We start from the raw sequence: 24,028 nt of genomic DNA on the forward strand, positions 1-24,028 counted from the left end.
TGTGACCAAGATTATTTTTTAAAGGGTGTCTGAAGTTAAGCTCCTAAAGCCATATTAATGGCCATATTTTCAGAATTACTAAATACCCAAGAACCCACAATGGCCTGTGTATCTAGATCGGAACAACAGTAAGTTCATTGTACAGTTTCTGTTAGCATACAGCAGATTTTCATCCAAATATAAAGAAACAATGAATATTTTAAGGTCAAAACACACAAGATTTAAGGCCTATTTTCACAGGCAAAGATCACCCAGAACTCTCACTGAAGGGTTGAGAGCTGTGAGTGCTCTGAAAAATCAGGTCCTTTATGTTTTATCCATAACACTTTTTAGTATGTAGGAAAAGGAATTCACAGTCATTTCACTAGATCTCATGAGGTGATGAACCTTCAGTACTGAGGTGTCGACTCTTGACTCCATCGCCCACTTTTTAAATTCTCAAACAAACACCATCATCCTTTCTCCCATGCTTTCCCCTCACACTTGAGACAAGTTCCCTGTAAACATTCCCAAAGTCATTTCTTTGTTCTCGTTCAAATCCTGTGTTTGTACAGTGCCTAGCACAATAGGGTTCTAGTCCAGAACTAGGACTCCTAGGTGCTACAATAATTCAAAGAAATACAGCAGAACCCTGTTTATCTGATCTAATTGGCACACAGGCCAGATCAGATAATCCAAAAAAATGGATCAAGTGGAGAATGGGAAAGTGCAGTGCTGTACCGCCATCTAGTGGCCACAGAAGAGATCTCCCCCTTCTGGTCATGTGTCCACCGTGTTGTCCAGTTAACACAGAAAACCAAATAATGGAGGATCAGATAAACGGGGTTCTAGTGTAACAACAACAACTTAAGAAAAAGGGACTTCCAAGTTTGCTCTCAATAAAGATGAGGTACTGAAGTTAAAATATACTTTACATTTGATATCACACCACAAATTATGTAAACCATTGACCAAACAAATGTTTTTATCTCATTTGAAATGGCTGTTTAAGCCACGTGGTAGCTAGATACTAACAATATATGGCCAGGGCCTGGCCCATGCCATGTCCCCGTTTTGCCTCTCTGATGGCACAAGAGGATCAGAGAACAGATTCCTTTGTTGGGAAGGAACCCTGGTTGGGTGCAGAGCTAGTTCTATGCCATCCCCTCAATGTACCCCAGCATAGGAGGTATGTCAAGGATATGCTGGGGGCAGAAGGGAATGTGACCAGTGCAATGGCCCCCCTTGAGAGCAATTACCATAAGCAGGCAAAACTTAGAGCAGTGATTTCCTCTAAATTGCAAGTGTCCAAATCCAGCCACCAGCTGCCCCCAGGATCTTGGGTTTAAGTGGAAAGGTGACTAAGAAGAGTCACATCAGCTCTGCCCTACAGCTGCTTGGGGAGAGTTATGCTGAACTATTCACTAGTGAGAAGGGCAAAACACAAAGGCAGAAGATGGGAAGAGTAGCGGACATATATCCATTACAGCAAAATAGAATGAAGGACAGAAGTGTCCCCATCATACACTACAATCATAGGTGCCAGGAGGCTCAGAGCAAGTTTGGGGAAAATCAAACAGTATGCTCATTATTAGACCTACTAGCCATAGACTGATATGTAATATGGAGCCACCAAAATAGGGGCAGCATTTAGGCAGGAATTGCTGCATCCTCTTCCTTCTCGGTTGCTGGGTGGGACGATAGCTCTCACCTGACTGTTGTCCCTGGACTTGTCCCTCTTTACCTGCCATCACATATCAGTTCTACCACTCACATTCCCATAGTATAGCATTGCAATATATCAGTTTGACATGGAAAGTCTAACGGATGCCCTGTTTCCAGTGCTAGTTACTGATGTAGCATAAGCAAAGCTGCAAAGATTGAACAGAATTTTATATCTTTGCACTTGGATCTTTTCAGCAACCATCTTCCTGAGAAACTGTATTTCAGGCTGAAAACATGCTGCTTATCTAATTTTTTATAATGAAATAAAGTACATGGAAATGAACAGATATAAACTGCAGCATGATTTACAACTTAGCCCAATAGCTTTTTAAGCCACCTGTGGCCTTATACAATAATCTTTTTCTATCCTTCAGCTTTTTTTCAAATGTTCCACAGCTGCATTAATAAACCAGTTTCAAAGTAAACTATAAATCTCAGTAGCTTTAAAGGTGCTTTGATTTTCTTTGCCATTGCTTACTGGGATAAAAGATTTTTTAAATGTGTTAACCTTTTTGTAAAATCCCGCAGGATAGTCTAATATAACAAGGAGTTACTTATAGACACTAAGGGGACAGTATCCAAACTACTTCAACCAGACCTGGAAAGCTGGATTTGGTCTGATAGAAGATAATCTCCATTTTATTATTGAGGGAAATGGAGGAGGGAAGAGTAGAATTGTTTTCAGAGATCCTAAAAAAGCAAGCTTTTCTTAAGTAATTTTAAATACCTTGATTATGAAGTTAAGAAAGGCATTAACTCATCATGTTTTTGCTTCATGACAGCAGTTGATCTAAATGGAATTTGAATGATGACCATTCAGTCCACAAAGCCACTTAAAGAGAGTTCTAGCTGTGCAGAATTATATACGAGATAAGCCTCACACAAAATCAGAACACTAGTACCAAGTGTTGTAGCTACAAACTGGTATATACTGAGAGGGGCTCTTTTCCAAGATAAGCAGAGATACAAGTGACATAACTTGGCCGTTTATACAATCAGTGTTAGAATTAACTGCAATAATAGTTAAAAGTCTGTTCTTTTTCAAAGCCATTCAAAGCCCAAAGCTGGAATTAAAGATCCAGCAATGATATCTGGAATATAACACAACTGGGCATATTCCACATCCCTCACAAAGGGCCAGATTCTGTACACCTTATTCATATAATTAGCCCCTTTAGGTTCAGTCAGACTTCTTGAAGCAAGAAAGGATTTTTTTTGCCCCCTGGAAGTCATCCATGAAGTTTGTAGTAGTTTTCTAACCATGATGGCCCAAGAGAATGCTAACATAGATTGTTGATAACCAGCTATAGTGGGGTTCAGCAGTCTGAACAGTGTAAATTGTGTTTCCAAGGACCCTTTTTTAATTTTACCAATTAAATACCTTCTTTCCCAGGAACGGGCAAAGGAGGGAACTGAGGGGCTCTTGAGTATGGGTTGGCCCCTCCCCCAGAAACCAGTAAGCAGTTGTAGGACAGTTTCTGCTAGAGTCTTCTCCATTCTGTAGCTCACCGTTTTGAGCAGCAGAAGCTGCAGACAGCTGCCTTTGCCTCTTCTCTTTCTGAACAGTAGGGGCTACTGAAAGCCCAACCAGTAGCAAAGGAGGAGTATGAAATGAAAAAAAAAGGAAGGAAGGAAGGGAACCAGATCAATATTGTTCAGAAGTTGAAGGGCTGCCTTTACCTTTTAGCTTGAGTCTGAGTGCACTTTAAAAAAAAAACAAACAAAAAAAACGCGGTTTCTCTTCTCCAGCTATATTGCTGACAAATATATTGAATTGAACAAATAAGAGCAAAATAGTATGTGTCTTAGGATCTGAAACCATTGTAATTCAAAAGCCATGTTTCTCCACTGATAGATTGTCTTCACAAAGTTCTCAAAAACAAGAACAAAAACACTAAATAAGGAAAAGAGTGCTACTTAAAACATCAAACAAAATATGGTCTTCTACCATCAAAAACCAAACCACACTTCTAAGAGGCAGGAGGATATATCCAACTCCAATACTGAGTTAAACTCTGAGCAAGCAGACAGCAGAAAACAAACAAACAAACAAAAAACAAAGACAAGCATGGCCCATCCACAAAAGCTGACATCAAAGAAATTGTTTTGTAGCTAAGTTCCAAGAAGGCTGAATTCAAGCAGTAGTTACAGATCTTAAAAATGGATGCAGGATGGAAGAATTAGCAGACCAAATGAATGAGCAAAGTACCACTGTCACATACATAGCTGACAAGATTAAAACAAAACAAAACAAAAACAGAAGATGAAGGAATTTGGAGCTGAAACTCAAAGATCTACATAAAAAACAAACAGCAAGTGAAGAATAAAGATGTCCCTGAAGGGAGTGGAAAAAGGAACCCTATAGTACTTGTAGAGGTTCTATTTAAATAACTTCTAGTCAGAGAAGAAAACATCTATATTCAAGCCTATTGTGCTTTCTTCCACCAGACCACATCAGGAGTCTGCCCCAGAGAGACTCAATCAGCTGTCTCCATTACTGTGCCAACAAGGATCAAACCATAAGAAAAACCAAGGAATAAAGGATCCTTTAATGGTCCAAGGGTACAGAATTGCAATATACTGATCCGTCAAATTTAACCTTAAAAAGAGGCAAGATCTCTGCTGCATTTTGTCACATACCACTGAGATTTTCCTTGAAATTGTGCTTCTCACATAAACCGCATCTACTTGAACAAAAATATTGCTTCTCTTCCCCTCAGGGCAAAAACTTCTTCAACAACAGTTGACTGTTTTAATACAGGTAAGGATTTCCTCCACCCCTAACAACACAGTGCTAGTACCAAAGAGTTGAATACAGACTATTTCCAATGCCTTCTTTTCCCTTTGTCACGGATAATCAATCCTTCATGAGCTCAGCTGCTTGCTTATGTGTTGAGCAACACCGGATCTCGTGTGACAGGGACAGAAGATAGTGAAACTGATTTTAGCAATAAAATAAATTAGATACACTCATTATAGTACAACACTAGAAGTGATGCCCCATTTTCTATAGAAATAATATCGCTCCTTCAACTAGGCAAACCACCACTTGACCATCATTCTCAACTAATTCACATGGAAACCGAACTGACCTGTAAAACAAAGAATGGCTCCCACTTTTCAAATTAAAAAAAAAAAAAGTCACCCAATACAGCTGAGTTTTAAAACTAACAAAACTGGTTAGTTGGATACCACCAAAGAAAATGAGGGAAAATGGCTATAAATTTCACCCTTCACCAGACTAAAGGATTATAGTATAGTATCGTTATTTTGCACACCAAACCTGACCTTTGTTGACAAAACTGTGTATGGTAGACAAGGCCTTACAGAAAATCCGACCTCAGTTTATTCAGCATATAGTAGGAATCACTTAATATGTGGCAAATGTGTGAAAAATTCTGAATGAAAATACATCTTTTAATTGAAATTGTCATTTTTTTAAAGCCTACTTATGGCGTCAGTCACTTCAGCAAGCAGTCAGTCACCAGGAATATTAGGAATCTTGTCAAAAAGATCGCAAAGCCAGTTCTAATTTTGCTTTGAATGTGTATTTTACAGTCATAAGAACTATTTTGTAAATACTAGAACTGGTTAAAAATTTTGTTCAAACTTCTCCAAACACTAACTGCAGAAAAATTTCATTTTTTCAAAATTGGCAGTTATTCTACAAAAAAAGTCTAACTGTTTTGGGTTACTGGTTGTTCAGTCATTCTGCCTTTCCTCCTTTTTAATGGAAAAAAGAGGGGGGGGACTCAACAATTGGAAAACAATTTTTATTTTCAGGTTCTTGACTTTGTTTTGTTTTTAAGTGGAAAATTTTCAAATTTTCCATGAAACATACTTATTTTCCAACCAGCTAAATACCAAATAGTGAAGTTTTACATCTTGTATTACAAGGAGGGCTGCAGTACAAAGTTTGCAGTTGCCATGCTTCCTTTTGACTCTCTCAGGGTATATCTACACTGCAATAACACACTTGTGGCAATGCTGACGTAATAAAACCACCTAGATGAATGGCAAAGAGCTTTTTGCAACAAAGTTAGAGCAAGGCAGTGTCAGTGTAGACAGTGCGCTTACCTATGTCGCCCTAAGTGGCCTTCAGGAGGTGTCCCACAATGCCCATCATGACCACTCTGGTAAGCAGTTTCTACTCTGTTGCCCTGCAGCCAGGTACACTGGCATGCATCCCTTTCCCTTTAAAGCCTGAGGAATTCTGGAAATTCCACTTCCTGTTTGCTCAGCGTGGACAGCTCACATCGCATCTTCCCAGCTGACCACGCCGGCTTTCTGCAGCAAATGTGCTCCCACCTGGAGTACACCAGAGTTGCTGGATTGGTTGGGTCTGTGGGGAGAGGAGGCTGTGCAGTCGCAGCTCTAATCCAGTTGTAGGAACTTTGATACCTACGAGAAGATTGCTCCTGGTATTGAAGAGAAGAGGCATGAAAGGGACACACAGAAGTGCCGTGCTAAGATCAAGGAACTGAGACAGGCGTACCAGAAGGCAAGGGAGGTCAACGGTCACTCTGGTGTGGCACCAAAAACATGCTGCTTCTACAAAGACATGGTTTTGAGAAGGGCCGAAATCATCTGATCAGGCCAATAGCGAGCACAGACCATGGAGACACACAATAAATGAAAAACTAGAAATGGACAGCCAGGAGAGGGGACAGGGGAAGGAGCGGATAACAGAAGGTCAGGAGTCGATGATAAAGCTCCTGGAGGACCAATCATAGATGCTCAGGTCCCTGATTGCGCTGCAGTTGGAACACATGCATGCTTGACTCCCCAGCAGCCCATACAGAACTGCATTCCATGCCCTACCCAAACTCCCCCCCACATTCCTTGCACATTCCTGGCCAATCACAGTACCCCTTGTACTCCAACCCTAGGAACATTTTCCATAACAGCTGAACTTACACACAGCTGTGAGAGCCTCATTTCAGAGAGTGTTGCTCACTGTCATGAACCTTGTAAGAAATGTCAATATGTGTATTACTATTTAAAAAAAATTTAGTCTTACAAAGACAATGATGATTTATTTGTCATCTACATACGGGAGTTGCAGCAAACATCCACACACAGTGGCAATCGGCACATTTGCAGATTACAATTAATTCTCAGGCAGGAATCGTTATTCTGTGTGGCAAGTAAATAATGCCTCTCTAAATGCATTACAGAAAGACACATGACTGGAGCTCATTGCCAAAATGCTGCTTCAAAGACTCCGATTCGAATAGCCCCCCCACCGCCCGTTGAGACCCTCTAATAGCCCTGGTATCTGGTTGCTCAAAATCAGCTGCCAGGTGATCCACCTCAATGCTCCACTCCTCGGGAAACATTTCCCCCTTGGCTTCACAGATGTTATGCAGAGCACAGCAGGCTGCTATGACCATGGGACTATTTTCCTCACTGAGGTTCAGCCTGCCAGAAAGGCAGCGCCAGAGATCATTTACATCGCCAAACACACGTTCTATGGTCATTCTGTACCTGCTGGGCCTGCTGCCGAAGTGCTCCTTGCTGCTGTCAAGCTTTCCGATGTAAGGCATCATGAGCCACAGAAGTAAAGGGTCGGCTGGGTCTCCCAGGATCACCATGGGCATTTCCACATCCCCTATTGGAATCTTCTGGTCCAGAAAGAAAGTCCCTGCATGCAGCTTTCTATACAGGCCAGTGTTCCTGAAGATGGATGCATCATGCACCTTCCCTGACCACCTGGCGCTGTCGTCAGTGAAATGACCCTGGTGATCCACCAGCGCCTGTAATACCATAGAGAAGTAGCCCTTTCTGTTGGTATATTCCATCACAAGCTGGTCTGGGGCCAAAATTGAGATATGTATGCCATCTATCACCCCGCCACTGTTAGGGAATCCCATTGCTGCAACACCATCCACTATTTCCCATACATTGCCCAGAGTCACAATCCTTTGTAGCAGGAGGCAATTAATGGCCCTGCATACTTGCATAAACACAACTCCAACAGTGGGCTACGGATCTTCAAACTGTTTTATGACTAACCAGTAGCAGACTGAAGTTGCCAGCTTCTACACAGCAATCGCCACATGCTTTTCCACTACTAAGGCAGCTCTCATTTTGGTGTCCTGACACTGCAGGGCAGGGACGAGCGCCGCATGCAGTTCAAGGAAGGTGGCTTTGTGCATACAGAAGTTGTGCAGCCACTGCTCGACATCCCATACCTGTATCACAATCTGATCCCATCATCCAGTGCTTGCTTCCCGAGCCCAATAACGACAGTCCACCATATGCAGCTGCTCCATGAATGTCAACATCAATCTTGAATTTTTTCTTTCCGTGGCACATGGCAGGGCAGGCAGCACAGATTCCTGTTCAGATTCGCAGCTCATGAAATAATGCAGGGTCAGCTACGTTGTATTCTTAATGCTCATCACAAGACTGGTGAGCAGTGCAGGATCTATGCTTTCAGGCAGAGATGGTGGACGGAAGTTTACAGGGGCAGTTGAAAAACAGCACAATGTAGTCAGAAGCCTTTGGAATTGTGGGACAAAGAAAATTGCATCATGGGGCAGTAATCCCATTCCCATGATGCAATTTGATCCATTCCCAGAACTCTTAGCAGAAGAAGATGGCGATTTGCATAGTGGGATAGCTACCCATGGTCTACTGCTCTCTCTGTTGGTGCTAGAGCACCAACTGTGGATAAGCTCCGCCAGCAGAAGGAGTATTGTGTGAACATGCATAAGCGATGTAATAACAGTAGTTTATGATCGTCAACGTAACTTAAGTCGACTTAACTCTGTAGTGTAGACATGGCCTAAGTCTCTCTCATGGAGTTTCCCTATGCTCTTCTCCCTATCACCATCACAAAGGAACCACAACATAAATTAGCTGTAAAAAGTCGCTTATATTGATTACACAAGAGAATCTAAAATTTAAGATGCACTCAACATTGCATATGCAAGTTTAGATTTGACACTTGAAATCTACTCACATCTCTAAGATTATTTTTATTGAATAATTACCTGGATTTAAACAGCACTCGCAGTATGGATTTAAAACGCTATTTATTTGTTGACATTTTTACCAAAGATTGCAATAAATTAGATGTGTTATTGAGTTTCATGACATTTCACAGCATGCTCAAACTGAGTTATTTTTACTAAGGAGATAAGATTAAAAGATCTTTATTCTAGCTGCATAATAATTTTAGAACAGGTTTATCAAACAACTAAATAACTAAGACTTATTCAGGTCAGACAAATATTCTGTCATTGAAAGTCTTCAAACAGTTTCTTCAACAGAGTTAAATCACTCAAAATGATGGCAAAACAAGGATTATCTACTTCCCACAAACTCCAATTACACTGCTCTACAATTTCAATAGGCAGTATCGAGCAATTCTATGTACCCTTCTAAACTAGAATTATTAAAATTGGTTGTGAATTAAAAGATTTACTACAAAACTGTTTGGCATAAATTGCTTAACAATCACATCTAGATTATCAGTAAGGAAATTTCAGCAACCTTCCCTGAACATACCCATAGCATTCAATATTATCAATACAAGAAAACCAAAACATATTACACAATGAAAGTTATGCCAATGTTAGGGTGACCCAGATTATTTTTTTCGTTTTTGTCTCCGCTTCTTAGTTATATTGTGATAACTAGATTTAGCAGAAATCATTCATTCTCCTCCTTTTCTAAAAAATTCTTTGCGTGATTGTTCATCAATGCATCATTATTTCTATCTCAGACACATTCCCCACCACCTTCACAGTACTATCTGTAGGAGTGGCAATCCTAAATCTGATTGTGACTCTAGATATACTAAACTGGAAGCCAAAAAAAAAAAAAAAAGTCATCTGACAAAGAAGCCATAATTTGAGCTATTATGTGGGGATTCTCAGGTTTAGAACCAATCTTAAAATAGGACAAATTCATCTGAAGTATGTTATAGATCAGCATAAACTGATCTAATTTACATGCCGAGAAAGTGGAAAAGCAGGACTGTACCACAAAATGCAAACAAGGACAGATATAAGAAATAAAACTAAAGGAACTGCTCTCTTACACCCTCCTGTTGGTTGCTTTTTCTGCTTCTACAGAAGCACATATTTCTCCCCCCTCAGTCATATGAACTAATTTACCAAAGCGTCATTTGCACAGTCATTTATATTGCTTCTGAATTTGGCCCAAGGTTTCCAGGTCCGTGGAAACACTGTTCCAATAGAAACTGCTGTGTTTTCCCTCTGCTGAATGAAGTGGGGAGAGCAAATAATGGATGTACCAACTGATGTAATTAATCAAGCATTATTGTCAATAGCTTCTAGAAGGAGCCACATAGCTTAGCCTACTATCTCAAGAGAACAAGTCCTGAAAAGCACTGTGTAGTGCAGGGAGGGAAAATGATGTAAAATTAGACAAAGAATAATAAAGCAGGTCCAAACATACTCGTTTTCAGGTGTCTTCTAGCAGATTATAATTCTCATGTCTGGGGAGCTCAACATTGAAAAACCTACCAGATATTTTCACAGCATAACTTTCTTCTGATGTTTTATTATGATATTTTAAAACTAAATGATATAAAGAGATTTGACAAATTAGTTGCCCACCAGTTTTCTTTATTCACATCTGAGAAGGCTAAAAAAAAAATCTGTTGTATAAATCTGTACCATTAATTAAATTAAAATGTCTATCAGTACTATGTAATTCCAAAGAATCAAGGCTACTCAGCAATATAGTAAAGTTCAAAAAATTTTCCAGCATTTAAACTGCCACTCATTAAATTGCTTTTCACTAAGAATATCTGTATTTCACAGTGAACCAGGTAGCTTTACTTGCCAAATTGCAAATGCACTTTAGCTGATCAGAATCTCCTTGAGGTATATGCTAATCAAACAATTGTACTATAACTGCTGAAACTGCTCCTGGAGAAGGAGGCAGCTAAGGAAATTGCTCACTATTGCACGCTGCCAGAAGAAGCTGCTGGGGGTAGGGGGGTGTTAATGCAAGGGAAGAGACTCTAAATCAGTGGTTTGGGGGCGAGGGGGGAGAAGAGGTTACATCAACTCATCTAGATATTTGCTTAGTTTTACAATAGGCTACATAAAAAGCATTAGTGAAGTCAGTAAACTAAAATTTCATACAATTACTTGTTTATATTGCTCTATATACTATACCATATTTATATTTCAATTGATTTTATAATTGTATAGTAAAAATGAGGAAGTAATCAGTTTTTCAGTAATAGTGACACTCGTATTTTAGGTCTGATTTTGTAAGCAAGTAGTTTTTAAAGTGAGGTAAAACCTGGGGTACACAAGACAAATCAGATTCCTGAAAGGGGTACAGTAGTCTGGAAAGGTTGAGAACCGCTGCTCTAAATACATTAGCTCTGAGGAGAAACATAGGAGTTTAATTTTTCAGACATTCAAGCAAGACACACACTTGCTTGATTTGGCTAAAAACTAGCCATTAGCTGAAATATAGTAATATTTTTTTTTTTAGCTAAAATAATGCTTCCTGATTTATACGATTGCAAAAACGTATCCATCAGCAACTCATCTTTCTTAAATTCTGGTGTGTATAGAAGTTAAAACAGCAAGAACTAAAAGCAATGTGAACATCTAAAACAGCATCTTAGTCAGCAAAATCTCAAGTCACTTAAAACATACATCTCTAAAGGGAAAGTCTTCATTCTTTTGTAAATGATGGACTTCAACCTAAAATGAAAATTTGTTTGAGCGAAATAATAAACATTAATATTCCAGCTCCACCCCGCCAGACTAAATCATCATTTTTACTATTTGATAAGATTTCATCTTATTATTAATTATTTGAATGCCCAAGAGACTCAGTCTGGACCAGAACCCCATTATGCTAGGGGCTGTACACACAGAACAAAAAGATGGTCTCTATCTTTTGTGGAGTAAAGATTGGAAGGAAAGGAGGAGAAAGAACTTTCTACAAGAAATCCTGAAAACGAATTGTCCTAAATTTCAGAATCAATTGCTCACATGTCAGTTAGTAGTTAGTTTTGGACCCTTATTAAATTATCACATTTTATTTTATAAGAAGTAAACATGACACCAACCTTGTGTAGGTCATTTCAATTAAGTTACAGACCAGAATAAAAATTGGCTTGCCAAGACCCACTAGTGACAAACTATGTTTGAATTTAGTTTTGTTATCCATATTAAAAGATATTTTAGAGCAGTGTTTGAAATAAGCCTTGGTGAAAATCTAAGATACACTTCTGTCAAATGCATCTGGCAAAGATCAACAAACAACACAAGTCAGATTCAAATTATACACTGAGAAACTGATTGAAGAAAAATCAGAAACTGTACCTGAAAGGAAGGCTAATTTTTTCTTCAGAATAGGTAATATTACGGTAGCTTCCATTCTACTTCAGTTAACTTTCACAGCTCTGAAACACAAGAAATTAAGAGAGTGTCAACTTTGGGAAATCAATTACCATGCTACACTAGAACAAGAGTTGGCTTGTGCCAGCACAGTTTTGTACTTACTTTTTAGAGAGCAGCACAGAATACTTTATAACCAAAACTGTGATATAACATTTCAATTGCATTATGTTGCAAAACTGAAAACCCCAGATCAATGTCAATAATTTTTCCATTGTAAATCTTTTAAATCACTATTACCAGTATTTCTCTCTATTATCTGAAAGCTAGTTTTTTTATTATTATTTTAGCCTTAAATTTCATAGACTCTTCAAAGTTAAATTCATTTTATTTTCAACACACTAAAGGCAAAATACAAACCCATAAGACATACATAGCTTCAGTTCCCTTACTCAAGATGGGGGAAAAAAATGTTAAAATGGAAGCAGTTTATAAGCAGATCATCTCTTATAATCTTGTCATTCTTGTGTAATGGACTAGGCGTGACTACACCTAGTGCTCCTGTTCACATTTGATAGGGTTTCTCTCAAAGTACCAGGATTACAATGATTAAAAGAGTAACTATCTTTATATTGTATGCAAGTTAATGCATTACCAAATTAAGATCTCAATGCAGTGGTCCCCAACGCGGTGCTTGCCGGGGCATTTATGTGCACCTGCCTAGTGCCCAGCAGGGGAGAGAAGCCGCAGCCCCACGCCTTCCGGGGACAGAGAACTCCAGGGCCGCAGGCTGTGGCTTCTCTCCAGCTTCTCTGGGGCTGCAGGCGCCGGTGTTCTCTGTCCCTGGCAGGCGTGGGGCCGCAGCTTAAGCCGGAGAGAAACCACGGCCCCGTGCCTGCCGGAGACAGAGAACTCTGGGGCTGCAGGTTGCAGGCGTTCTCTGTCCCTGGCAGGCATGGGGCTGCAGCTTCTCTCCGGCTTCTCTGTGGCTACAGGCTGTGGGCGCCGGTGTTCTCTGTCCCCAGCAGGCTCCGGGCCGTGGCTTCTCTCCGGCTTTTACATGAAAAATTACCCTTTTTATCTCATGGATTCATATATTTTGTATATTAAATATGATTTTTTGTATTATTTAATGTACAAATACAAAATAAGCTTTGAAAAATTGTTGGCGCCCGCCACACTCTTCTGAAAACATGAATGTGCTACAGGCCACAAAAAGGTTGGGAACCACTGTCTCAATGCATTTATCACCAAACTCAGACTTAAGACACACTGTTTGCAAACAATCTAATTAATCCTTTCTGTTGCTTCATCATCTTTTAACCTACTGTTTAATGTATACGTGGAGATGTTCCTGCTTTTCTCCCCCTTCTTTCATGAATTCAGCCCAAATTCACAAAGAGCATCAGTGAACCAAAAACACATTGAAGGGGAGAATTCACCCAGCTCTGCAGCATAGCAAACGTCTCACAATCTTAATAATTTACACACAGTTTCTGCTGGGCCATGGGAGACACACTGTGGTGGTTTAACCGTCCAGTGCACCTGATGAATTTTCTTGTTAATAATTTGAATAGACATTTCATAATAAACTGAAATTAGGACATAATAAACAAACAAACTGAAATGTAGCTAGCAACAAACAGATAAAACCTAAATATTAATAGCTACCTCTGCAGAGACCTTTCACGTCTGCAAGAACGTTTTGACAATACATGTTGCTTACTAAGGAGTCTGTTATACACACAGACCATTTCCCCCTTCCTATCATGAAAACTGACATAAAAAACAAATGGAACTGCCTTAATGTGCCATGTTCATTAGCAGCTAAAATCCATTACATTATGAGAAATAAAGAGCCACCACTGGGATGGGTTATGGATACGTTAAGTCAGTTTACTTTCCTTCTCAACTGGGCTTCACAATATTGGGGACGTGGCTCAGGAAGGAGAAATAGAAGGCAAGGCAAGGGTAAAACTCCAAACCACCACCAACTTCCATATGCACAGGGATTCTCCTGCTAAGACACATCCTGCAAAAGGCCAACGTTATTTTATGCCAACTTCCACTCTGTAACTCAAGACCTTCCTTCCACCAAGGGTGGGCTTTTTTGGTTTATGCATTTTCAAGGAACCAGAAAGAGCACAGCTCAAACATGTATAAAACTGGTTACTTAAAATCTCAACTTTTTAAAACGAATATGTTAATTTTCTTCTGATTTGAATTTTAAGCTTCAAGGAAAGCAACACATCAAGTTTGAATTTTCTAGCGTCATTCATTTTTAAGTTATCCAAGAGTGAAATATCTGATTGGAACATGAGGAAAAAATTTTCCATGCACGTGTAACTCAAAAAATGACGGAAATGGTTTGGCTCAGACTTTTTTAAAGTTATTGTTGAGCTAAGACAAATTTCAGCATAAAAAGATCTTATTTGAAAAAGCTATGAATGCATGACTTGTAATAAAATCTAGCCCTATAAGAAAATCAGCATCAGTGATAGCATGCACCACTTGAACACATTTTGTACATAGATCTATCACACACACACCTATACAAATCTGTGTGTGGGTGCGCGTGCACAAAACCAATCATGGCCATGTCCCATCGTCGGTGGGGATTGAATCCACAGCATCAAACAGCACCAAAAGTATCTGAGCTACCACCACCTGAGCTAAAGGAGAACTTATTTAGTTGTGGCAATATAAAGTTGTACAGTAAGCAGTGCCCGCAGGCAGAGGGAGCCATGATCACACCCACATCACTAGGTCAGTGCATTGTTTGTGTGTGCCTACATGCAGGAAAAAGGGAGAGAGAATACATGATGGTATAGTGTGGCAGGGCCGCCCAGAGGGAGGGGCAAAGGGGGCAATTTGCCCCGGGCCCCGCAGGGGCCCCCAAGAGAAGAGCGGAGGCTCCCGCCTCCGCCCCCCTCCTGGAGCCTCAGCGCATAAAGCGCCGAGTCTCCGGCCGAGCCCCTGAGCCCTGCCCCGCCCCGCGTGGTGAGGGGGCGGGGCTGGGAGCTCCAACGGGGCCTGAGCCCCGCCCCGCTCAGAGCGGCGTGGGCGGAGCAGCTGCCTCCGCTCGGCGTGGAGCTCACAGCCCCACCCCCTCACTACGCGGCTCTGAGCGGGACGGAGCTCAGGCCCCGCCGGAGGCGCGCTCGGGTAAGAGGCCGAGGCCGAGGGCGGGGGGGGAAGCGGGACCTGCCGCCGCCGCCGAAGCGCAGCCCGGTCTTCGGCGGCAGGGGGCCCCTTCTGTTCCGGGACCCGCTGCCGAAGTGCCCCGAACGCCCGCGGCGGGGACCCCCCCGCCCCGGCCAAATTACCGCCGAAGACCAAGCTGCGCTTCAGCGGCGGGTCCCGCTTCGGCGGTAATTCGGCGGCGGGGGGCTCCCGCCGCGGGCCTTCGGGGCACTTCGGCGGCGGGTCCCGGAACGGAAGGGCCCCCCGCCGCCGAAGACCCCGGGCCCCCAGAATCCTCTGGGCGGCCCTGTAGTGTGGGATTATAAAGGTTTTGCTAGCATGAATTTGGTAGGGATGTGTTACAAGTGATAAACCCACACAAGTAAAGCAGATTATCCTAAAGAAGTGCAAATAAATTTCTACCACCACAGTACCATATATTCTGTACATGCCACATTTTACAGAAAATATTTTAGAAATGTTTTCAAAAACTTTTAAAATCCTCAATACAAAATACTTTGAATTATAGATTTTATGCTTTATCATCAAATTACGACTCTGATCTGGAGTACATTTTTAAATTCACATATAAATGCAGAACATGATGCTATAGTATATCTGACGTACACTGAGTAGGGGAAGCGGAGCAGAAGAGCTAAATTTCCTGGTGCAAAATTACAAACTCTTCCTCTCATTACAGCAAAAATGCTTCTTACTGCCAAATTAATTTAGTCATCAGGAACAAATGATCACACACCCAATAGAGGGTGGGGTGATCAAACCAGCAAGGAAAAGCAACCCCTGGGGTCCCGAGAGAAGGGAGGGGCAGGCTTGACTGCTCTGTGTCCTTCCCCTCTCCCACATCCAGAATGCAACTCACAAGTAGAGATCATTGTGGGGGTGGGGAGGGAAGACACTGAATTCTCCACCTCTCCCTTCTGCTGTTGGGAGGCTGGGGCAAGAGGGGAGAGTTGATTGTCTCACGCTCCTCCCCTTCCTGTGTATAAAGCCCTGGGGCCATGCAGCAGCCATTCTGCCCTGATTGCTGCTGATGAAACAGCAACTGCCTGAAAGAAGCCATATTGACAACACTTATTTATATTTGAGCCTTTACACTCATTTGCAAACACAAGCATGGTTAAGGTATGAAGCTGAGGGCCCCAGTTTCCTGCAGTGCAGGAGTGGACAGTTACTAAGGAAATTAACTTGCACCAATTGGCTCACTCACTAGATGACTTTTTTGGCAGGAAGATGTGATTTGGGTGAACTCACTCACCAGTTAGGCACATTTCCATAGACGGCAGAATGCCTGGGGAGTCCTACTCACCCACTGAAAAAAAGAGAGACAACCCAGAGAATGACATACCTGGAAATCAAATTGGTAGGTAATGGTATCACACCTAAGGAAAATCTGGACAAATTAGGTATGTTAATACAAGTGATGAAGGGTTTTGGCAAAGTAACTCCAAAGTAGTTGCATGTAATTATGGACTCTTTAAATTTTACCCCTAACTGTCCTGGTCCTGGTCAGGGCTTTTGTGTACACTTAGTAGCAACCACCTTGGCAATTAAGGAACCTCATTATTTTGACAAAGAAAAAGAGGAAATACTTGAGTGTGGGAGGCATTTTTAAAATCGTTTAAGGGAGTGATATGATTGGATGCCAGGTTGAAATTTACAGGTACAATTGGATGCTACAGTGGGTGTTGGATCAGCAGAGGCTTTGCCCCCAGAGCAAGGTTTTGCAGGGGAGAGGCAATGCTGTTTAAGGCAGAATTTGCTGTGGCTTTTCAGCACTTCTGGGGTCAGGCGACTCCAAGCACACACTAGAACTGGAAGAGGTGCAGGTTAAATAATGGTCAATAAGCAGAAGTTGAAGCCCAGAATAGAATTAAGAGAATGCCTAGATGAACAGTTATGCCCAATTAAATCCAAAAGAACATTTTCTGACTTGGTGTTCATCAGAGCCAGCCTTTTATTGTATTATACTGGGATGCCAGTTACTTGACCAGAGATCCATTTGCTGCAGTATTAAGAAAGGTGTTAGCCTGCTTGGGGTACAATAGAGCAAGATCTGGTAAGTATTCCTTCAGGAATGACGTGACAACATCTGCAGCTTTGAAGGCATTTGATTCATGGAGGGGTCCAGGTGACCGGGCTCTGGATAATATGTTATATAACCAATGCCCACTCTTCAGTGGGGACTAGCAGGACAGAGGGAGAATACAAGCTAAAAACCTCTTTCTGCTTGCAATTTTCAGGAGACACTGGAAACAAGATGGATTTGCTGCACTTGATGATAATGCACTGAGCCCACAAGAGGGCAGGAGAACAGCAGGTGGATCAGAGCTGGGCTTCAGGCTGCAACAGTCAGCTTTGGATGGTTGCAGGGGAGGGGCGTGTTGTGGCACAAGCTAATGCCTTTCCTGCACTCCCTGATGGGAGAATCACATTCATCTAATGCAGGGGTCGGCAACCTTTCAGAAGTGGTGTGCCGAGTCTTCATTTATTCACTCTAAAGTTTCACATGTCACTAATACATTTTAACATTTTTAGAAGGTCTCTATCTATAATATATAACTAAACTATTATTGTATGTAAAGTAAATAAGGTTTTTAAAATGTTTAAGAAGCTTCATTTAAAATTTAAATTAAAATGCAGAGCACCCAGGACCGGTGGCCCCGACCTGGGAAGTGTGAGCACCACTGAAAATCAGCTTGTGTGCTGTCTTTGGCATGCATGCCATAGGTTGCCTACCTCTGATTTAATGTCTTGATTATTCATTTAATAGAGAACGATCTTGGGGTTTGTACCAGGATGAATTATAGTGTCAGAATTTAACAGGAATGTAGGCTGGATTATCCACTAACAGCTGGGCACCAAACGAGGTTTGGTTAGAGATGTTTGCAAAGCAGGTATTTCAACTCTGCTAGTGTGGCTTTTTTTTTTTTTAAACCAAACTTTCTCCTCTCCATTCCCCAAAGGACAACGTGTTTATCAATGCCCTTCTTTTGACGAACAAACCAACCTACATGCCAACAGCACACTTTTAGCAAAAGAGAACATGCACATTATTTTGAATTTCTGCAGATTATATTTAAATGCATTAGACAAATTAGGATTACCAAAACACCATACACCTTAAATGCTGATTAATCAATTCAGCATCACACTAAATCTTCCTTATGCTTCAGACAAAAGTTTCTTTTAAACGGCGCTCAGATATTCATTCTTGTTTCTCCATTATAATTCATCTCATCCACTCCAATGCTAACTAGCTGACCTTAGTAAAAATCTTGTTTACAGCACATGTGCAAAGTTTCAAAAACTTTTTACTTCTCTCCTGATCAAGAAAGTTTCTCAAGAAAGGTTATTGTGATATAACACTTGATCTTAGCCAAAATACTAAACAGCCATTTATTCTGTAAACAAACAGGAGAGCCTTTTATTTTGCCATACAGTGTCTGAATCAGTGTTTGTTTATATGTATATAAATGCTAACAAACACTGATATAGACTAGGCAATATTTATTCTTTTGAGGCTGCAAAATCTCTATTATTAAAATACTTACTGGCTTTCAGAGCTAGAGTCATATATTACTTTCCATAAGTTAAAATAGCTCCTTTGTTCAATACTTCCTGAAGCCAAAGAAGTATTTCAGTTTATGAGAAAAACCTTTTCATCACTATTATTGACATTCCAAACCAGCCATTCTTTGTTTGAAATACTCCTGAAACTTTCAGTTACCCATTTCATAAAGGCTTTATTTAGGGTGCTCTCTATCTAACAGGAATAGTCTTACGGACAGATTATCAGGCTATTTCCTCCTTGCTCCCACCCCAGCAGGAATGATTATAGCATCTTCCACCAAACCTACACAGCTTTGGAAGATTATTGGGGAGGAATGAAGCTAAAGGTCTTTCCTTAACCCCAACTAGAAAAATGTTTTTGGGGAGAGCAGGAGAGAGTCACTCTGCTCCCCACTGGGAGCTACAGAGACAGATGGCACCACACACTCCACTTACAGAAGGCCTAGCAGCAGCCATGACAACAACTATGGGGCACTACATGTACCATTGCCTTGACAGCTCCCATTTGAGGGCAATTGTACACTAAGGAAATGCTAAGATATTTTGCCATGGGATGGGTTTTTTAAAAAGCTATATTAAATGCAAAAGAGCAAATATATGACTATAAATAAAAGTTACATTAGAATAAAGATTTAGCTACTGTAATACCCGACAAGTGGTTTAAGATAGCAATCTTGTTTTTTTTCCTGAAGTTTCTTATTTCAGAATTGTTTTCTTCTCATGACTCATTTTCTTCTCATGATTGTCATTTTTCTGTCTATACTAGAGCAAATATAAATCCAATCATTTGTTAAGGAGAGAGATTAAGTTCAGTAATTCTTCTAAAATTGCTGACCAACTGAACTTTTAAAAAAAGTTGTTCCCTATGTTGTAAGAAATTGGGCCTACAAATTTACCCTAGTGGTGAGTTCAACTGTAAAAAGTATGTAAAGATTCATAAGATATCACAATAACCTATAACAAATTTTGATTTGAAAAGATATAAAGGGAGACACAAATACTGAATTAGTCCAAACAAAAAAGCCTCCTAATATAAGCCAAGGACTGTATTCACATCCTGCATGGTAAACAAGAGAAGTGTGGAATCATAAATCAGTGCATCCAAACTGGTGTGTCAGAAAGTAGGCCTAACTGGTGGACAAAATAGTGAGGGGATGACCTATTCCACCCCCCACCATTCCCTTTGGGGTCCTTAAAGAAAGAGACTTGGCGGTGGGGGGAGAGGGAGGAATTAGCTACTGGAGCAAACTTCACCATCATAGCTACCACCCCCACAATCTCCTTGAACCCTGGGCCTTTTGTCACACTCATCCTGAGAGATGTCCTGACCAGACTGGGACCTAGATGACATCACCAGGTCCTGCTGATTCCCAAATACCACCTGGGATGAAACAGGATTGGACTTAGACAGCAGCTCCAGCCCATTTCAGCTAACTTCTCTTTTCCCCAAAAGGACAATTACCATCTTTGATGCCACCCAAGAGACTGTCAAACAAGGTAGGGGGCAGAAAGGGGTTCCTTCTAAAACATCTCTCCAGCTAAAGGGAAAGGGAATACAGGATGGTGTTAAAATGAAAGCGTTATTTAATACTTTACATTGCAAATGCTTTAATTGTTTTTTCCTCCTTTTCTTTATCTTTAATAAAAGGTTAAAAACAATTTGTAATGGTGTTTTTGCCAGGGTAATAAGCAGGCTGAGGTCTCAGTAAACCAGGGGTAGGCAACCTATGGCATGCGTGCCGAAGGCGGCACACAAGCTGATTTTCAGTTGCACTCACACTGCCCAGATCCTGGCCACTGGTCCAGGGGGCTCTGCATTTTAATTTAATTTTAAATGAAGCTTCTTAAACATTTTTAAAACCTTATTTATTTTACATACAACAATAGTTTAGTTATATATTATAGACTTCTAGAAAAAGACCTTCTAAAACATTAAAATGTATTACTGGCACGCGAAACCTTAAATTAGAGTGAATAAATGAAGACTCAGCACACCACTTCTGAAAGGTTGCTGATCCCTGCTGTAAACCAAACTCCAGTATTAAACAGTGTTAAGTAACTGTTTAATACTGGACAATAACTGGGTTAACACCGTTAGCCTCATACTCCATCTAAATTAATACAACATTCAATACAAAAAACAAAAGTAAGATGGATAATTTAAAAGTACATCAATATAGCTTTTAATTAAAATCAGAAAAGGGAATACTTTAGCACAGAATACATCATGCACACATGTCAGTAGTTCTGGATAACATTTATCCCAGAATCTTAAAGGAATTAGCTCTGACATGCTGACACATATTTCATAAGCGTTATGGAAAATTATAAAGCAACCATAGGACTGACGAAATGTATATATGGAGCTGGGGGAAGAACAATTCTGGCAATGACTGCATATTTTCTTCCCAATACCATCACCCTTGAGGACTGCAGGTTTGACACCCCTTGACTAGTATAATAATCAAATTATAAAGTGACCCAAGATGCAGCTGCCACTATAAGAGACCCAATTGGTACAGGACAATTCACTCCTGCCCTCACTTTATTTAAGATGGTCAACGTCCAGAAAGCAGGATGGGTGGAAAGCCATTGCTGAGGGAAAACAGCCTTGAAGAAAAAAAAGGGACTATGCAATAAACAGACAAGTAGATAAAAGGTCAATGGTGGTACATGGCAAGAATACCTCAGTGTTCAAACATTTCCCCCCCAAACCTCCCTCCCAAAAAAAAGATTTTGTAGGGAAAAAAAAACCTTAAAAACAAGAGCTGATAACAAGTATATCAATATTGTTTTCAGTATTCTGAATTTCACTTTCTTCACCACTTGTCTGCCTTGAAATAGGATCTTTATGTATTTTGATAAAGAGAGATTTGAAGTTTGTCTAGTTTTTCTATATCCTTTATTGACAAACTGCATTGTAATTTCTTACATGAATACTCTTGAATCAAAAGACATCCCTCCATCTCTTAAATATGTTATGCAACCTTTAATATCTAGGGAGCTCTCTCTAACAAAGGAATTAACATATCATAAATATCTGATATTAAACTAGAAAGATGGAACATTACAACGAAAGCTCATTGTCCTCTCTCCCCTTCCTCTACCTCAGTGGTTCTCAACTAGTGGTACACGTGCCCCTGGGGGTACACACAGAACTTCCGGGGGTACATCAACTCATCTAGATATTTCCCTAATTTTACAACAGGCTACATAAAAAGCACTAACAAAGTCAGTACAAACGAAAATTTCACAGATAATGACATGTTTATTACTGCTCTATAAATGATACACTGAAATGTAAGTATAATATTTATATTTCAATCTATTTATGTTATAATTACATGGTAAAAATTAGAAAATAAGCAATTTTTCCACTAATATGTGCTGTGACTTTTCATATTTTTATGTCTGATTTTGTAAGCAAGTAGTTTTAAGTGAGTTGAAACTTTGGGGTACACAAGACAAATCAGACTCCTGAAAACGGTACAGTAGTCAGGAAAGGTTGAGAGCCACTGCTCTACCTGATGAAGGTGGAAGTTGGGGTTCCCTTATCTATATATCTCCCTCAGCTGGATGGGACCCCTATTCAACTATTCCTCCTCACTTAAAGTCCAGTAGCTTCTTTTCCTCTCTATCCGCTTCACCGGGGGAGGAACTCTATGGTTCCTACAGCCCTCATGCGGTCCAATATACAAGCCCCAAATACCGCTATTATGATTGGTATCCCCCTTGCCTTGCTGGAGAGTCAGCTAGAGGACCACAGCACATGCCACATATACAGATCTTCCCAGACCCACATGCAGCTCCAGAGTCATGGGATGAATATCCATCAACTGTAGAGTAAGAGGCTAGATTCTCCTTCTAAGTATTTCTTCACACAACACACAGTCAACCTCTGGAACTCCTTGCCAGAGGATGTTGTGAAAGCCAAGACCATAACAGGGTTCAAAAAAGAAGTAGATAAGTTCATGGGGGATAGGTCCATCAATGGCTACTAGCCAGGATGGGCAGGGATGGTATCCCTAGCCTCGGTTTGTCAGAAGCTGGGAATGAGCAACAGGGTATGGATCACTTGATGATTACCTGTTCTGTTCATTCCTTCTGGGGCACCTGGCACTGGCCACTGTTGGAAGACAGGATACTGGGCCAGATGGACCTTTGCTCTGACCCAGTAGGGCCATTCTTATATTTTCCCCACCAACCAACCAATAACAAAAGTGTGCTAAGATATGGCACTAGATTTCTAAATCATTCAGGAGCAGATCTAAAACAAAGGCTATGATGAAAGAACAGACTATGATGAAGAGATAGCACCTAAACCTTTAATTTCCCTTCTTCTATGGCTGAGGGCAGTCAGGAAGTATTTTGTAAAGCTGCTGAATAACAATAGAATTGTGAGAGAAGAGATGGAGTAGATGATTCCAAACCATAAGCAGCTGGGGAAAAAAAAATACAACCAGAGAAACAGCTGTACTGATGGAGTACAACTGCTAGCAATGTGGAGAAACTTAAGTATAAACACTCTCTAGGGTTTGAGATTAGAACTTGGCATTCGTTTTGTGACAGTGATAGAGGAAAACAAGCTAGCTTTAAGACCGCATGATAATATACAAGACTGGCTTAGGTTATAGTGAAAATTAGTAGGTTGGTCTCAACCAGGGCCCTGGAACATTTCAATATGATCTGTATGGCCCAGTGACACTACTGAAAATTATATTATTTTGTTCCCATATACTCCGCAGTGGTACTAGAGAAGGGTGTGTGTGTATATTTTATATAATTAATTTTCTAAACCAGAACTTATATATTTGGGTTCCTATTGTTACCATGATGTCCACATCAGAAATGCTTAACATTTAAGATAATGAAGCCAAGCAGAAGCTAGAGAAGAGACAAAGAATGAAATTCTGCCTCCTTGACTAACAAAAAAAAAATCTCTTATCTAGACAACTGTATCTCTGATACCCTGTGAACAATCTTTCAACATGCAAAATTCAAGAGTAAGCTTTCGTCTGAGCTTTGTAATACCCTCAAGGACCTTCTGTACTTTTAAAATCTTTTTCTGGGAGTAGTCTGCTTTTGATGCATGAGATGGAAGATATGCATAATAATCCTCCACACACAAGAGAACAAAACTCTATTAATTATAAACACAGAGGAAGGATGGTCTAGCCATTAGGGCATTAGTCTAGAACTCTTGTCTT

General features: G+C 40.6%; 1 protein-coding gene across 4 annotated transcripts in view; it reads right to left on the minus strand.

Moving 5' to 3' along the window:
• Positions 1–24,028, minus strand: part of SESTD1 (SEC14 and spectrin domain containing 1) — a 97,844-nt gene that overhangs the window by 67,714 nt on the left and 6,102 nt on the right. For all 4 annotated transcript variants that reach the window (XM_044978364.1, XM_044978363.1, XM_044978361.1 and 1 more), the window contains one exon: positions 12,033–12,112. In XM_044978364.1, coding sequence (XP_044834299.1) covers positions 12,033–12,087 — 55 coding nt within the window. In that variant the 5' untranslated portion in view covers positions 12,088–12,112. The remainder of the gene's footprint in view (positions 1–12,032; positions 12,113–24,028) is intronic.

The sequence above is a fragment of the Mauremys mutica genome, chromosome 10 (genome assembly GCF_020497125.1).
Source record: "Mauremys mutica isolate MM-2020 ecotype Southern chromosome 10, ASM2049712v1, whole genome shotgun sequence".
Classification (NCBI taxonomy): Eukaryota; Metazoa; Chordata; order Testudines; family Geoemydidae; genus Mauremys; species Mauremys mutica.